Source organism: Lontra canadensis, unplaced genomic scaffold (genome assembly GCF_010015895.1).
Source record: "Lontra canadensis isolate GAN:19392208 unplaced genomic scaffold, GSC_riverotter_1.0 scaffold133, whole genome shotgun sequence".
In the NCBI taxonomy this organism is placed as follows: Eukaryota; Metazoa; Chordata; class Mammalia; order Carnivora; family Mustelidae; genus Lontra; species Lontra canadensis.
Genome location: NW_022631127.1, coordinates 1,584,700 through 1,601,419, shown reverse-complemented (window position 1 = coordinate 1,601,419; position 16,720 = coordinate 1,584,700). Strand labels below are relative to the sequence as shown.

At 45.0% G+C, this 16,720-nt stretch overlaps 1 protein-coding gene across 1 annotated transcript in view; it reads right to left on the bottom strand.

Moving 5' to 3' along the window:
• RUVBL1 (RuvB like AAA ATPase 1) overlaps positions 1–14,581 on the bottom strand; it is a 43,598-nt gene extending 29,017 nt beyond the window's left edge. The window contains exons 1-3 of the mRNA XM_032842805.1: positions 14,441–14,581; positions 10,481–10,567; positions 3,237–3,369 (exon numbers count right to left, since the gene is read on the bottom strand). Coding sequence (XP_032698696.1) covers positions 3,237–3,369; positions 10,481–10,567; positions 14,441–14,581 — 361 coding nt within the window. The remainder of the gene's footprint in view (positions 1–3,236; positions 3,370–10,480; positions 10,568–14,440) is intronic.
• Between the last annotated feature and the right edge of the window lie 2,139 nt (positions 14,582–16,720).

Here is a 16,720-nt window from a genome sequence, read left to right as displayed (position 1 = left end):
GTCAGTTTTGTCAGATTTTGTTGATATCAGAAAAATACTTTTCAGTAAATAAAAATACATCTTAGATGTACTTGGATATTTGAGTCAGTTATAGTATCTTACAGTTTATCTCATGAACTAGTAGTTGAACAAAATCTTTGGCACATGTTCACTGAGGTTTTTCTTTGTTTTTTAAGATTTTATTTATTTATTTGACAGAAGAGAAACACAGCAAGAGAGGGAACACAAACAGGGGGAGTGGGAGAAGGAAAAGCAGGCTTCCCGCTGAGCAGGAAGCCCGATGTGGGGGTCGATCCCACCCTGGGATCATGACCTGAGCTGAAGGCAGACGCTTAACCACTGAACCACCCAGGTGCCCTGCTTGCTGAGTTTTTAAAAAGGACTCAGAAAGATTTTAAACCCTGAAAAGGGTCTTGCGAACCATGTCCACTGTTATTGCAGATATGATGCAAAGTTCAAAGACAGCAGGACACGTTAAGAACACTGGCTGAACCTCACAAACACAAACACTGCTCAAAAAGCTACAACTGCAGTAGGTTCCATTTAGATAAAAGGGAAGGGGCAAAATTCAGCCCCACTGCTGTTACCGGCCCTGACGCACACAGAAGCGCAAACACACAGTTCTGGCACCCTTCGGGTTGGCGTGGGAGAGGTGAGGGGCTATGGCCAGCCAGGGCCTGGCAACAGCTGCGTGTTGGCCCTACTCTGTACCACGAGCTGACTGGTGACTGTGTTTACCTCATAATTAATTGTTAAACTACATGTGCGCTGCACCTACTTTTCTATATGTACATGGTATTTCAGTTTAAAACAGCCACCAAAGCAAATGCAGTGCTTCCAGTAACAAAGATTTCCAGCAAGGAATATTTTGCAGTTTAAAAAACCCCATATCTACATAACACAAAGCTTAGCCTACAGACACTGCTCACAATCCCTCTGGCTTAGAACAAGAGCCCTACAGTGGGGTGCTTGCAGGGACACGGCGAATGTCCAGGAGCAGCGCAGGGCCCCCCGGGGCCAAGCCCGCTCTGCCAAGGAGCGCCTCTCAGCCCCAACCTGGCTCAGCCCCAACCTGGCTCAGCCCCAACCTAGCTGTCACTCACTGTGTGGGAATGAATGCTTCTCTCCAAAAGCCAGAAAGGAGGATTTTATAGGACATTCCCCAACTTCTAAACACTGGCAACTAACTCCAACTCTGTGGGGCGCCTAGGTGGCTCAGTCGTTAGGTGTCTGCCTTCAGCTCAGGTCATAATCCCAGGGTCCTGGGTTCGAGCCCCACATTGGGTTCCCTGCTCAGCAGGGGGCCTCCTTCTCCCTCTCCCGCTCCCCCTGCTTGCGTTCCCTCTCTGTCTCTCTCTCTCTCTCTGTCAAATAAATAAATACAATCTCCAAAAATTTTTTTTAAAAAATAAAAGCCCTGTGTAAACCAAACAAAGTATATCTATTACCAAACACACACTGAGGGCTATCTTTAGCTAAAGGCTTCTGTTTTCTACCAGCTTTACAGTCCATCCCCTTTCCGCATTCAGAAAAACTTTACTAAGCATCCACTCTGTGCCAGGAACTGGGGCTGCAGTGGATATTCTATTCACAGCAGACATTTAATAAATACCCAATCTGCTCCTCTCCATTATTTCCCACCCCCCAACATGGCCATCTCTCTTTCTTACACACCATCTAATCCTTCAGGGAATTCTGTCAGCTCTACATCCCACTACATCCAGAATCTGACCACTTCTTATCACCTCTGCCATCACCACCCTGGCCCAAGCCCCCACCATCTGCTCAGACTCCTCACAGTCACCCTGCTGCCCCCCCACTCTCCTCACTGTCCACTTTTCCAGCCCCCAGCCAGAGGGATTCTTGGACAACCGAAACGACTCTCCAACTGCTTCTCCTTTCACTCAGAGAAAAATGCAAAGCCCTGATCATGGCCTCAGGCCCTATATGATCATACCCCTGACCTAGACTTTAGCAGTCTCAAGGCAAGGATTGTGGGCTAGACAAATCTACTCTTTCTTACTTTCCTCATTTCCTTGAAGTTTTCTAGCAATTTTCCTTCTTAAGAATGTTTACCTTGGGGGCACCTGGCTGGCTCGGTTGGTGAAGTGTTTGCCTTCAGCTCAGGTCATGACGAGGGTCCTAGGATTGAGCCCCGAGTCAGGCGCCCTGCTCAGCAGGCTCCCTGCTCCCCCTACCCACCTCTCAACTTGTGTTCTCTCTCTCACGCTTTCTCTCAAATAACTAAATAAAATCTTAAAAAAAAAAAAAAAAAAAAAAAAAGACTGTTTACCTTGTTTTGACAACCAAAGGGCCTGGAAAACTGTACAGGCACTCTGACAAGTGTTCATAACCCATGACTCAGCAACTGTCTCCTAAAGACAGACGCCCACGTATGCAGACAAACATCAAGTAGTTTCTGATATCTTAAAAGGAATAAGCTATTTCTACATAGATATGAGGGAAGCTGGGATTTTCTCAGAGCTAGTGCAACAAAAATGGGGCAAGGAGACTGACCCAGACATCCTGGCTGACAAGAAGTAAATATTTGGGAATGGCCATTTTCTTTTCACAGCATGGGCTCTAGAACCAGATACAGGTTCAGACTGCAGTCCTGCTACTTACTAGCTGGGTGACTGTAGACAAGTCATTTAACTTCCTGAAACTCTGTTTCATCAGATGCAAAATGAGTCAGAGAACTTTCTCTTAGGAACAAAAGGCTATAATCAATGTTGGAGGAGCCCGGCATAGAACAAGCACTTGATATGGTTGCTCCCAGTCCGACGAGGGTGGCACCATAAGCCTGAAATCTCTGCCTATCCCCACATGGTTTCTGCACTCTCTGACAGGCCACAATTCTGGCTCGATATCCAGGATCAGGGGCATTCCAGCATCACGACACACAAAGCTTTTGGCTTAAGTCCAAGCCTTTTCAGTGGACAGTCATCTCTAAAAGCATAAGGCTGCCAGGAAAATCTGACTTGTTTTCTTAAAAAAAAATCATTTCACAGCCACATGTATTTTGTCAGGTGAGAAACCCCAGCCCCAAGCCAGGGCCCACATTTGCCAATTGCTAAAGTGCTTCAGTTAGAAAAGTTGGGTTCTTGTTTGGCTTGCAGAGATAACACTAATGGTGCCAAAAGAAAAATCGTAGTACAGCAAATAAAAGTCATAAAGGCATTCATACAACAAAGCGGCTTCAGAGTGAGAACTCTTGCCACAGACGCGATACTCACCAATGGCTCTGCGGAAGTTCTCCATCAGCACCTCCGTCTTCTTGATCTCCGTGGAGTAAACTTCACTTCCCACCATCGGGCAGAAAGGGACCTTACTACCCAGCTCCTGGGCAATAGCCAGAGCTAGAGCTGTCTACAGAAAAAGTGGAAATGCACTTGTTTTACATTCTTGAAAATAGAATAATTCAGAAATATATGCAATTAAAAAAATTATGAACCAGGAAAAACTGAAAATCTAGTCCTAGTTGTAACATCATTTGACGTTTTTCACAAAATAAATGCTGAAAGACTTCAGTGGACAGGCAATTTATAACCCAAATGGCATCTTTAATCATCCCTGTAATTACAACAGTTAACACTCACTGACACTTGCAGCGTGGCCCCAACTCTAAGTGCTTCACGTGACCCTTTACTCACCCTACGAAGTAGACACTAAACTCTCCCCACTTTACAAATGAGGAAACGGAGGCATGGGAGAGATTAAATAACACATTCTGAGAACCATAATCTAGAAAATGGCAGAGTGGGAACTTGAAGTCTGGCAGTAGGTTCCAGAGATTGTGTTCCCGTCATAATCAGTAGTCTTCTAAAACACCTTCCTCAGTATCAAAACAGGGCCCTGTCCTAATTGCTCCAAACACTACTCCAGGGTGGTTTTTATAGGCACAGGAGGACACCAACCTCCAGCCCATCAGAAAACCACTCATCAAAGAATGAATCACATGGCATTCGCTTTGTATTAAGTGGCCCGCACACAGTGAAGAATGACATGGGAGCTAAGTTCTGAAGTTATGAGCTGGTCCTAGGTTACACTTGAACATGCCCTTGTAAACTACAAACTGACTTTGAGTCAGAGAGCTACAGTGGCAGATGCTAAACACAGGCAGACTTAACAGTTGCATGGTCATGTATCAAGTATGAAAGTCCAAATTACTAGAGCTGGTACAAGACAGGGAAATGCCATGGGGTCTGAATGCCTGTTTTCATCTTTGCTCAACTTTGAAACAAGAGCCTGAGTAAGGTCAGTTTCCAAGGTGTACAGACTAAGCAAGAAAGCAAGCATGCACTGAACAACAGAGTAAATCTCTGAAACTGTATTTTAAAACTGGCCCAGTAAAGGTTCCTCTTAAAAGGAACCTTTTCAATGCCATTTCAGTGGTAGTTTTAAGACGGTAGAATATGTTAGAGGATCAGCATGTAGTGTAGCACAAAAAGCACTGGCGGGGGTCACCTGGGTGGCTTAGTCAGTTAGCAGCTGCCTTTGGCTCAGGTCCTTCAGCTCAGGTCATTGTCCCAGGGGCCTGGGATTGAGCCCTGATGGGCTCCCGACTCAGCGGGGAGCCTGCTTCACTCTTCCTCTGCCCCTCCCCCGTGTGTGTGTGTGTGTGTGTGTGTGTGTTCGCTCGCTCTCAAATAAATTTTTAAAAAATTTTTAAAAAAGGACTAGCAGGGGTGCCTGGGTGGCTCAGTGGGTTAAAGCCTCTGCCTTCGGCTCAGGTCATGATCTCAGGGTCCTGGGATCAAGCCCCACATCGGGCTCTCTGCTCAGCAGGGAGCCTTCTTCCTCCCCTCTCTCCCTTTGCCTGCCTCTCTGCCTACTTGTGCTCTGTCTGTCAAATAAATAAATAAAATCTTTAAAAAAAAAAAGGACTAGCAAGGGCACCTGGGTGGCTCAGTCGTTGGGCAGCTGCCTTGGGCTCAGGTCATGATCCCAGGGTCATGGGACTGAGGCCCACATCAGGCTCCCTGCTCAGCAGGAAGCCTGTTTCTCCCTCTCCGGCTCCCCCTGCTTGTGTTCTGTGTCTGTTTCTGCCAAATAAATAGGTTAATAAATCTTTAAAAAAAAAGAAAAAGAAAAAGAAAAAAGAAAAAAAAGCATTAGCAGGCAGGGCAAAAACTGGGTTGTAGTCCTCATTCTGCAACTAATTTTCATGGCAAATCTCTGGTACTCGATTTCTCCACCTGCCAAATCGAAGTCCTAGGTTAAATCCTAAGTCACCAATCAGTCGCCCACAGCCTGGTTGTGTTTCACCCTGCTGAGTCTCATACGTGTTTTTAAACTCAATTTGTTGCCTGGTTTTTAATGTTGGGAAATTTCACATAAAAATCCAGGTATTTGCTTCTTTTGAGGAATGAGGTCTGGCCACAGTGAGCTCTCGTTACCATGTCGTGGCGCCTGGTGTGGGCCTCTGGAACAGCTGCCACCTTGGGTGAGGGCAGGCGACTCTGGCCTCTCCCGTGCTTGTACTCAGGCACTTCCCTCACCCCCATGACCTGAGGGGGCATCTGAGTTTATGCCCCTGGGGCCGACACCTCTAAAACTGTTTTTCTCTGGGACTCTAAAAGCAAAGGGAAAGTCTCTGGAGCATGACAGGGTACAGTGTGAGAAGCAGACTCTAGTACCACATTTACCTTCTATCCAAACCCACCTCCTTCTCGGCCACTCCTCTCTCACCCAGGTTATCTCCACAGGCCCTGCCTCCACACCTTCAGCTGTGAACTTCAAAGACAGAGACTATATCTAGTTCAATGGCATCCCCCCCATCCTCTACCTAATACAGAAGAGATGATCAGTATCCTCCCACTAAAGTAAGACAACTACTTGGTTAAGAAGTGCTTCAGGTGTGTCTAGTTTCTTCCATTTAATGGTTCCCAGAAGGTAGGTATACAATATAGCTACTACACCCACATCTGTGCTAGATGGTGCTCGATCACTTGCATGAGGTCTCACTGAATCCTCCCAACTAGCCTATGAACTTGATGATCTAGTATTTGATACTGTATTTGATAGATTTAGAAACTGAAACACACAAACAACTCACCCAAGGTCAGTTACCAAGCAGCAAAGCCAAGATGCAAACCCCACGCCCCAAGATATGATTTCTTTGTGAGCACCCCTACGTAAGTGGCAAGTGGCACACAAAAAAGAGGCCGTTGCCAAAAGAAGTCTGAAGAAACCTATTTTCAATCTGATCTGAACATCTCCTTTCTCCAGGGCCTAAATATAAAGCATTATTAATAACGTGAGGTCCTCAAGAGTGGATTTTCCATACGAACCATATATTTGCAGCTCTAGAACAAGCACATTTCTGCCTGCCACTTAGTTAAGCTGCCTGAACCATGGGTCCCATAGTGCACTGTAAAGTAGGAGAGTTACCACACACCTTCATACACAAGGAAAGGGTCTATAGTGCTGAGAACTTCTCTTATTTCCTAGGAGGAAAATGCTACAATATTACAAAAGGAACAAAGGAGGCACCTGGGGACTCAGTTAAGCCTCCAACTCTTGATTTTGGCTCAGGTCACGATCTCAGGGTCACGAGATCAAGCCCAGAATCTGCTTGTCCCTTTCCCTCTGCCCCTCCCCAGCGCTTGCACTAGCACATGCGCTCTTGCTCTTTCTCTCTCTCAAATAGATAAATAAAAGGAATGAAGAATTTATGCTACTAGGAATATGACACACCAGAAAGAGCCATGGAAAATCCTTCCTGTTACAAAACACTGAGAAATAAAGAAATAATAATAAAAAATCCAGAGTAATAAACTACCGTCACCTGGAAAGTTCAGAAGGTTTGACAGACAGGAGAAGCTTCAGCAAGAAATCATGGTAAGAGAAACCCCTGGATAAAACAGAGGCCCGAAGGACCATGCATGAGTAGAGAAGTTGAGCCGTAACAAAAAACACCCTGACGTACAAGGTATAAACTTATCCATCCTGCCATGGCTCTAGGTGAGGAGAAAAGTCTCCACAGCATGCTTTCAGCCTTCAGATTAGTCTTTACAAGGCTGACCACAAAACCCATGCCACAAAATTCACTGCAAGTGCCCTGGGTAGGGCAGTCAGGCCCCTCACAAGCACTCTCAGAAGAAGCCTCGCAGACTTGATCAGCCAAACATGAGCTCATAAGCAGACAGAGAATACAGAAAAAAATGAAGACACTGAGTCATGAACAAGGAATAAGAGGTTATCAAAAATAGCCAGATTAAAAAAAAAATCCATATTTTGAAGGAAAAAAAAATTTGAACTTAAGAGAGGGATGTTCCTTTTTTACCAAAAACAAAACCAAAAGCAAGCTAATACATGTGGAATGACAGATTTGGAAAATCACCGTTTAGCAACCAGCTGTGTGGTAACTGATATAGCAATAACCATGAGGGAGGGCTACACCCTTACAGTGAAAGAATATTCGTAACATCTCAGTGCGTCACTTCCGATTACTAATTAATTACAAAGGGAACCATGACCTTCACAGCAGAACTTGGCCTCTGGCCCATCTGTCCTGTCAGCTCCTGCTGGGATGCAGTGGGATACAACATCACCAGTGCAGGGTTCCATTAAGTGTTTAATGTTTCCTACTGATGAAACAATCAGACAATCACTGTAGACTAGCTATAGGACCTTCTTACAAAAGACTGTCCTGGACTCTTCAAAACTGCCAATGTCAAAAAAGAAAACAAAATGAAGAAAGGCCGGGGAGGGTAACTGTTTAGGTAAAAAGAGACAAAAGACACAATTATATTCTGAATTTAAAAATATAAAAAAATGAAACAACCCCAACCTGGAATGACTTGGAGAAATTTTAATATACACTAGGCATCAGCTAATCATGTTAGCAACATTAAATTTTCTTAGGCGGACACTGGTACTTTGGTGTCATAGGAGAATGTCTTTGCACTGACTTTCACATGGTTCAGAAATAGCGAAAATGCAAATGTTACAAAATATTTACAATTACTTATTTACATGTGGGGTATAAAGAGGATCATCATCCCATTCTTCCAACTCTGTTTAGGTTTCAAATTTTTCAAAAATGAAAAAAAGAAGAATATTCAATGGGTTGAATTAAACAGCAGCTTAGTTACAGCCTACAAAACAATTAGACTGGAACAGAGGTCTAAAGAAATTGCTCAGAATGCAGCAGAGCCAGAAAGAGAGAAAATATGAAGAAGAGGCTGAAAGACAAAGAAGACAAAATAAGACGCTCTGGCCCAGGGTTTCCCAATGTTGGCACTACTGGAGCTTTGTGCTGGATAATTCCTTCCTGTAAGGTCCGTCCTGCGCACTGCACGGTGTTTGGCAGCACTGGTGGCCTCCGCCCATGAGATGCCAACTGCAGTCCCTGCCTAACCAGCTTCTGACAACCAGGACTGTCTTTAGACCTGGCCAATGTCCCTTACAGAGGCAAGACTGCCTGGGGTTGAGAACCTCTGCAATTAGACATCATCTGACCGGAGTTCCAGAAGAGCACAAGGAGAAGAAGGAAAGGCAGTGTCTAAAAAGAGGTGAAATTGTAATGGCACTTCACAGTGACGAGGCATCAAGAGACACATCTCATAGTGAGATACCAAAACCAAAAATGTCTCAGAAACAGCCAGGAAGTCAAAATCCTCAAAACTAGACTTTCAAAAGCAAAAAGAAAAGCCAATAGGTAGCAAGCATCAAGAGAATACAGAATACAGAATACAAGAGAAAACAGCTCTCCAAAAAATTATATAGCCAACATAAAGATCTTTCAAAACAAGGGCAATAGGGACGCCTGGGTGGTTTAGTCATTGAGTGTCTGCCTTCGGCTTAGGTCATGATCCCGGGATCCTGGGATCGAGCCCCGAATTGGGCTCGGTGCTCGGCAGGAAGCCTGCTTCTCCTTCTCCCACTCCCTCTGCTTGTATTCCGTCTCTCGCTGTCTCTCTCTATCAAATAAATAAAATCTTTTAAAAATAAAACAAAATAAAAAAAACAAGGGCAACAAAATACTTAGAAACCTGAGCTGGCCACAAACTTCTAGAAGCAATTTCTAAATGATGTACTTTTAAGAAGAAGAAAAATGGAGGGAGAGGGAAGGTCTCAGATATAAGAAGGAACAGTAAGCAAATAAATGGTAAATACATTGAACAACCGGATGTTGCCTGCAGCGAAATCATTAAAGCTCACATTTACATGGCACTTTGTTTTTTTTTTTTAACATTTTTTTTTAAAGATTTTATTTATTTATTTGACAGAGAGAGAAATCACAGGTAGGCAGAGAGGCAGGCAGAGAGAGAGGAAGGGAAGCAGGCTCCCTGTTGATCAGAGAGCCCAATGTGGGGCTCGATCCCAGGACCCTGAGATCATGACCTGAGCCAAAGGCACAGGCTTTAACCCACTGAGCCACCCAGGTGCCCCTTACATGGCACTTTAAAAGCTCCTCACGAATACAGTACTTCCTCCTCTGTTGTAAGAAACCAGTATAAGATATACCATCAATTCAATCACATGATTTCAAACTGATAATTCAAGTCATTATCTCACAATTGACCACTGTCTGAAATGAGGCGCATGCTCCTTCCGTAAAGGTGATGATACCTCCCTCGGGTCCCCACGGCAAGTCAACACCAGAGCTGGAATTTAAAGCTTATGTCTTTACAAACACAATTCCAAGCTCCTACATTCCCACAAGTGGCCCTGTTGAGGAACACGCATGACTCGGACTGGGGGCTCTGGTCCATTTCGTGTATCTGCCCAGTCCTCTCACAGACCCCAACAAGCCTACTGCCTCCTCTGCCTGGAAGCCCCTTCTCTCCCCTGCAAAGCCAAACTCTCCCCCAACCCTGCAGGGCAAATGTCAAGTCTCGACCCTTTCTGCTTTACCAGGCCTCAGTACTACCTCCAGCTCACATCCAGCTGCATTTAAGACATTAAATATATAATTGTATATTTATTATGATTACATATTAAAAAGTATAGGTCAGTATCTCACAGCTTAGTGGTCAACTGAAGTATTTTGTGCGGTCATGGTTTCCTCTCTCTGCCCTGGACACTGGAAGCCCCTTAAAGATAAAAAGCATCTAATTCCTTTCTTCTTTCTTTTTTCACTATTCCTCACACAACCTTTAAAAAAGTGGACACTGACTGATTTTCTTTCCCTCTCAAGTAAGATGTCATCCCCAAGATTTAATGAAGTCCTAGGCCAACAGAAATGTATTTCCAAGGCAAAGGAGACTGGAAAGAGATAAAGGACAAATTCTAGACACAATGGAGGCCCCTCTAAAGACTTCATCCTCTCTTTTTTGGAGGTCAGCCAGGATAATTTGAATTTTAGGAGCACGGATTTTAGATACTTAATTGTATTACTGCACATTAGTTTTTCAAACATACATATAACCAATTTAGCTAAACAAAGACTAGTTAAGACACGAATTCAATTTGGCTTAAACATTAAGATCATTCTCTTGGGTAGATTTGAAAAATGAAAGAAAATGAGTACCTTGCCAGTTCCAGGAGGTCCTGCCAACAAGACAGCTCTTCCAGCCATTTTCTTGCTTTTGATTAATTCTACTATCACACCACATGCCTAGACACCACAATGGAAAGAAATAATAAATCAGTATTAAAATGTTTCACATGGGGATAAAGTCCAGTTTCTGGTCCAAACAATTCACATACATTCAGCCAACGCCGAGCGCCACTACACTGCAGGCAATGTTCTAGGTATTGGGAGCAGTGGAGGGTGACAGAAAAGCAAGCCTTGTGGTCTTGGAGCTTGTGGTCTAGTGGAAGGAACACACACAAAAACATGGTAGAAGATCACTACTATAGGGCGCATGGGTGGCTCAGTAGGTTAAGCCTCTGCCTTCTGCTCAGGTCATGATCTCAGGGTCCTGGGATCGAGCCCCACATCGGGCTCTCAGCTCAGCAGGGAGCCTGCTTCCTCCTCCCTCTCTGCCTGCCTCTCTGCCTACTCATGATCTCTCTGTCAAATAAATAAATAAAATCTTTTAAAAAAAAAAAATCACTACTGTTAAAAAAAAAAAAAGGCGGGGGGGTGGTAATGATCTGGGAAGGCCTCTCTGAGGACACTGTATTTGATATATGAAGCTCTGGGCAAAGGGGAGGCAGTGTTCCAGACAAAGGAAACCGCAAAATCAAAATGCAGGAATGAGCTTGGCATATCCAAGGGACAGAAAGGCTGCACAGACCAAAGCATAGATAAAAGGAGAATGGGAAGATGAGGTTCAAGAGGCAGGCAGGGGCTGGGACTCACAACAGGATTTCAGTCCATAACAAAGTTTGGATTTTAATCTACATGTAATGGGAAGTCACTGAAATGGTCTTAGGCTCTGCACCCCATGATGATTTCTTTTTAAAAGACCTTGATGGTGCTATGTAGAGAATGGTTGGTAGGGGTATTAGAGGGAGCAGTGATTTCAAGCCTGGGGGCCAAGGATAGACTCCAGGGGCCCACACACATCCTGAGATTAGGAATAAAACTGAAAACAAAACTGTACATACGTTCCAGGGAGGAGAGTCACAGCTTTCACCAGAGTCCCCGATTAACCCATTAAGGGTTAAGAATCAAAGCATACAGTACTAGTTGGCCATCAGTTAACTCCCAAAATGTTGCAAAGCAAATGCTGCACTGAGGTTAAACTGAGAGCACCCTAAGATTAATCGAATGTCTTTCAAATCCTCAAGAGTAAATTACTTGGGGCACCTGGGTGGCTCAGTCGTTAAGTGTCTGCCTTCAGCTCAGATCATATCCCTGGGTCCTGGGATGGAACTCAGCATTGGGTTCCCTGCTCAGCAGGAAGCCTGCTTCTCCCTCTCCCACTCCCCGGCTTGTGTTCTCTCTCTCTCGCTTTGTCAAATAAATAAAATCTTTAAAAAAAATTTTTTTTAAGTAAATTACTTGATGATTTGTTGTTAAACCTTAAGTTCATACTAACTTTCTTTATACAAAGAAAGCTGAGAGTCACACTTACTGAACACATATCTCAGGACTATAAGGTTTCTTACATTGACTTAATAACCTAATATATGACTTAGGGCAGGCCAGAGCTCTTCTCTCTGGGTGGTGACAGGGTCTTGTGAACACATCTTATCTCCTCTACCACTGCTTCCCATGGGGACTATGGAGAAGTACCTTGGTCCCACACTTCCACAGCCATTCCAAAAATGTGGGTTTAAAGAATACATGTGGACAGGCTGTATTACATTTTGGGCTCAGTTGGAAAAGAACAGGGCCCTGAAGAAAGTCCATAAGCTATTTTTCAGCTGCTGCATTTCTAAGAAGAAAGTAGGCTACACACTATGGTCTTTCCCTAGAGCCCTGTGATATTATAATCCTCAGCATTCTTGGGGAAGAAACTTTCCAAAGCGTGGATGTGTACTCTTACTCAAACACTAGGACCTCTTCCATTTACTCTCTCTCTCTTTAAGCTCCAAATTCTTTCCAGTGAGATGTGTTCAGTAAATTCTAAAATTTAAAAAGAACTGGAAAGGCCTTTAAAACATCACCTAGTCTAACTCTCTTCATTTTTCAGATGGGAAGATATTAAAAACCAGGGAGACTGCTGATATGACAAGAGTCATGCCAGGACCCGGAAGCTGCAGTGGGATGCCTATTAATTCAATAAATAAATAAATACTGAGTCCCGATAATGGGTAAGATTTGGTGTATATAATAATATTTAATCAACTCTCTTATCAGGAAGCTCATATTCATCATCTCAGATGTTAAGAGCACGGATACTAGAGGGCGCCTGGGTGGCTCAGTTAAGCATCTGCCCTCTGCTCAGGTCATGATCCTGGGGTCCTGGGATGGAGTCCTGCATCAGGCCCCCTGCTTAGCAGGGTGTCTGCTTCTCCCTCGCCCTCTGCTCCGCTGATTTCGCTAATAAATAAGTAAAATCTCTTTTTAAAAAAAAGAGAGAGAGAAGAAAAAGAGCATGGATTTTGGAATCAGACAGGCTTGGGTTTAAATCCTGCCTCTATCACTACCCTCTGAATGACCTGAATGACCTACCTACCTAACCTGTGTGAATCAAATCCCCTCCTCTGAAAACAGTTCATAATAGTGGCACACACTAAGGGCTTAAGGGTAAAGTGTACCACTGTCTGCAACTTACTTTGAAATCCAAAAGTGGATTGATGGATGGATAAATGAAAAGATGTAGGATAAACCAACAGAGTAAAATGTTCATTGTAGTATTTAGGCCCGTAGGTATTCACTATACAAGTCTTTTTCTTTGTTAACATCTGAAAAGAGGCAGAGTAAAGTAGGCCACAATTATCAGGGTGGAGGTGAAAACTGGACAACGGAAATAAAGCTGCCTGGTACACAGCAAACATTCAGCCAGTGTTAGCTATTTTCAGTAACAGTTCCTCAGTAAGCAGAAGCTGGTAAACAGAAGTTTCAAAGTCCCCCTGGCCCAGTCAATGTTTCCATTTTTTTAAAGATGACGGTCAAAATAGAAACCAGAGGCTTTTCTTTCGCCCCTTCTTCTAGCCCAAACGGGCTAGGAGGCAATAGTCTTAACCTGGTATTAAGTGCAGATGTCTGTAGCTACTAAACCACAGCAAGGCCAAGGGGCATGGATCTCACCTTGGGGCACAGAAGGCTAAAATGTGGCTGTAATATCATAGGGAGAGCACTGATTTGAGAGCCAGCAATACCTGTGGGTACAAATCCCAGCGCCACCATTACTAAACTGAGTGGCAAATGGGTAGGTGCAGTGACCTCAAGTGGGAACCCTCAATTTTTTCATCTGCAATAAAATAATACAAAGAGCTTGAATGGTTTCATGTTTATAATGTAGGTAAAATGACTTGGCATCATTGCCACTTAAGAAAAGTGGATTTGATTGGAATGGTCAAAAAGGACGCTGCAGCGTGGTTGAAGCAGATTGCTCCTCTCCCTAATTCTCATTTCCCTCCTTCAGCCCCCAAGCCCTGGGAACCAAAGTGAGTTTTCTAAGGTTGATCACTACCCTACTTTAAAATCCCCATGGCTTCCCACTGCGTTCACAGAAATCCAAATTCCTTACCATGTCCGACAAGGCCCTGCGGGAACTGACCTCCACCAAAATGTAGTAATTGTTTTATTTACCGCTTAAACGTTTATCGTTCTCAAACCACACTAAAATGTAAGCTCCAAGAGAGCAGGGACCTTAACTTCTGCCCAGCTTATCGCTGCGTCACGAGGAGAGCAAAGCGCAGAGGAGGGGACTCAACAGCGATGTTGTCAGTAAGGTGAACAGCCCGCGAGGGGTCATCACCGGTTCTCCTGGGACTGCCCCTCTCCCAATCCCAGCGCGGACCTCCGTCGCCGTCCCCCGCCCGATAATCCATTCTCACCGCCCTAAGGAAAGGTCGGCGGGACATCCAAGCGCGCGCCCCGCCCTGAGCCCCCACTTCAGCGGCCTCTCAACTCCCGGGCCCGCCACACCTCTCGCGCGTTCTCCTGGCCCACGAGCCCCGAGGCCGCTTGCTTAGCCAGGCCGCTCTCGTCCAGCCCCAGCCCCTTTACGTGGCTGTGGGAGGCGATGCGCTGCGTCTTCGTGGTGCTCTTCACCTCCTCAATCTTCATCTTGCAGACGCAGGGAGCCAAAACCAGCGTGGAAAACCGAGAGCGAGCACCACACGCACCGCACCTGGGTTACCATGCGGCTGTTACTAGGGCGGTTTGTCAAGGCCCGCCTTACTCGGCGATCCATTGGCGAGGGCGGGAACGCCTCCGCTCTCCATTGGCTCTTGGCTGTGCCCATCGAGGCTGCCGGTAGGGCTCCGCCCACCCACTTCCGGCTGTGTCTCGGGGTTGGCTTCCCCCCGCAGCCGGCACTTCCTGCTCTGGTCCTAAGGTGAGAAGGGAAGGGATCTTATCCCGGGTTTGATAGTGCGGCAGTTGAAGTGGGGTTCTGGAGTCGGGTTCCTAATCCTGCCATCCTATCATCGCATTTGAACGTCATACCCTTCAGCTCAAGTTATTACCTCCGATTTGGAGATGAAGAAAACAAGTTTAGAGCTTAAGTTTTGACTTTTGCTTCCTTAACAGTTTTCTGACTCCCAAGCCTTTGCTTTGCCTCCGTCGGGAGGCCCCGCTCAACCAACCCCTCCCACCCTGGCTCTGCTCAGGATCCTCCCTGGAACTGTCTTCCTCAGCTTCTCCTGGCCTGCGTCCTCTCCCTTTATTTAAATAATGTTGACAGTGAATATCATGTTTCCAAAACTCTACCTCCTTGTGAGGTAGTCCAACTCCTAATACAGATGGAGATGTGGGCTGAAGCACAGTAACTTGCCCCCACGTAATCACATCACTGCGCAGCGAATAATCAGAACTGGAGAGCTTGACTGTGGACTTGAGGTTCCACAGCCTGTATCATCCTCATCCCATCCAACAACCTCAGATGATACAGTCAGCAATTGTCAGATTTGACACTCCCTAATGATATTCTCACTCCCTACGATGTACTCTCCCCATCCATCCATTCAACAAGCATTTGTTAGTACCTGCTATGAGCCAGACGCTGCAATGCACTAGGGATGACAATCTCCAGCATTGACAATCGAGGTTCTTAGGAAACTTGCAACGTGAGATGTGCAGGGACAGGTATATGCACCTGGTGTGCAGCCCCCAGAGCAGGGCCACCAAGAACAGCCTGGAGAGCCAGGGAAGGCATCACCAGGAGAGAAGGCCTGTGCCAGATGCTGACCAATGGGAAGATGTCCTCAGGAGTAGCTGGTATGTTACTATTTTACAGATTAGTAAACTCAGGTCCAGAGAAAAGGAGGGACTTGCCTAGAGCTTAAGAGAGCTTGAATTAGGTTTGAAACAGACCTGAAGTCAAATCCTACTGTAGTAGTTTCTGACTCTCACATCTTGTATCTCTCCATTATTTTTGAATCTAGGTTTCTATTTGCAAGATTATTGGGTCAATGTTTGTCTCTCCCACTGAACTGGAGGCATTGTGAGAGTGTAGACCACATTCATGTTCACCATTTTAACCCAAGTGCCTGGCGCATAGCCTGGCTCATAATTAAATCTTATGAATTCAAATAAGAATCAATACCACCACATACACTGTTAAGTCATGCAGTTTTGCTGCATGTATTTTAAACACTGGGTTTTGTGGGACTTGGTAATGATTTCTGTCCATGAACGAAAGCTTTTGGCCTTTTCAGAGCACGAAAGAACAGAGGCAAAGCCTTAGAAGGCTGAATTTTTTACTGGTGGCCTATGTATGTATGATTCTTCAACCCTAGGACTCCCAAGAAGGTTGCTTAGCATCTCATTGACTTTTTTCCTAGTCATAACTCATAAATAAGGAGCAATTCTTTTCACCCCATAGAGAAAAAAAGCTTTCCCCCAATTAGTATTCAAAGTGAAGCATTCTATAGGACTAACTTCTTTCTTTCTCCTAACTTCACAGTTAGGAGAGAAGACATTTTCTACATTTAGTATTTTAAGCCCCAGACTTTGGCATGAAGACGATTTCCTTCCAGAGGAAATGGGGAGTGAGGGTTGGGGAATAAGGATTTTGGAGCTCAGGGGAATCACTAGGAACACTTGATCCAGTGATTTTCAACCCACATTCCGTGGGGTTGTAGAATTCCTCTGTGGCCAGTATGTGGGGAGAAAGGGAAAGCTGAGAGAGCCAGATGCCATGCTCATGCCCACCTCCCCTTCCCCTAGAGCTGTTCCATCATGGATCTAGTCCAGCATTCTCAT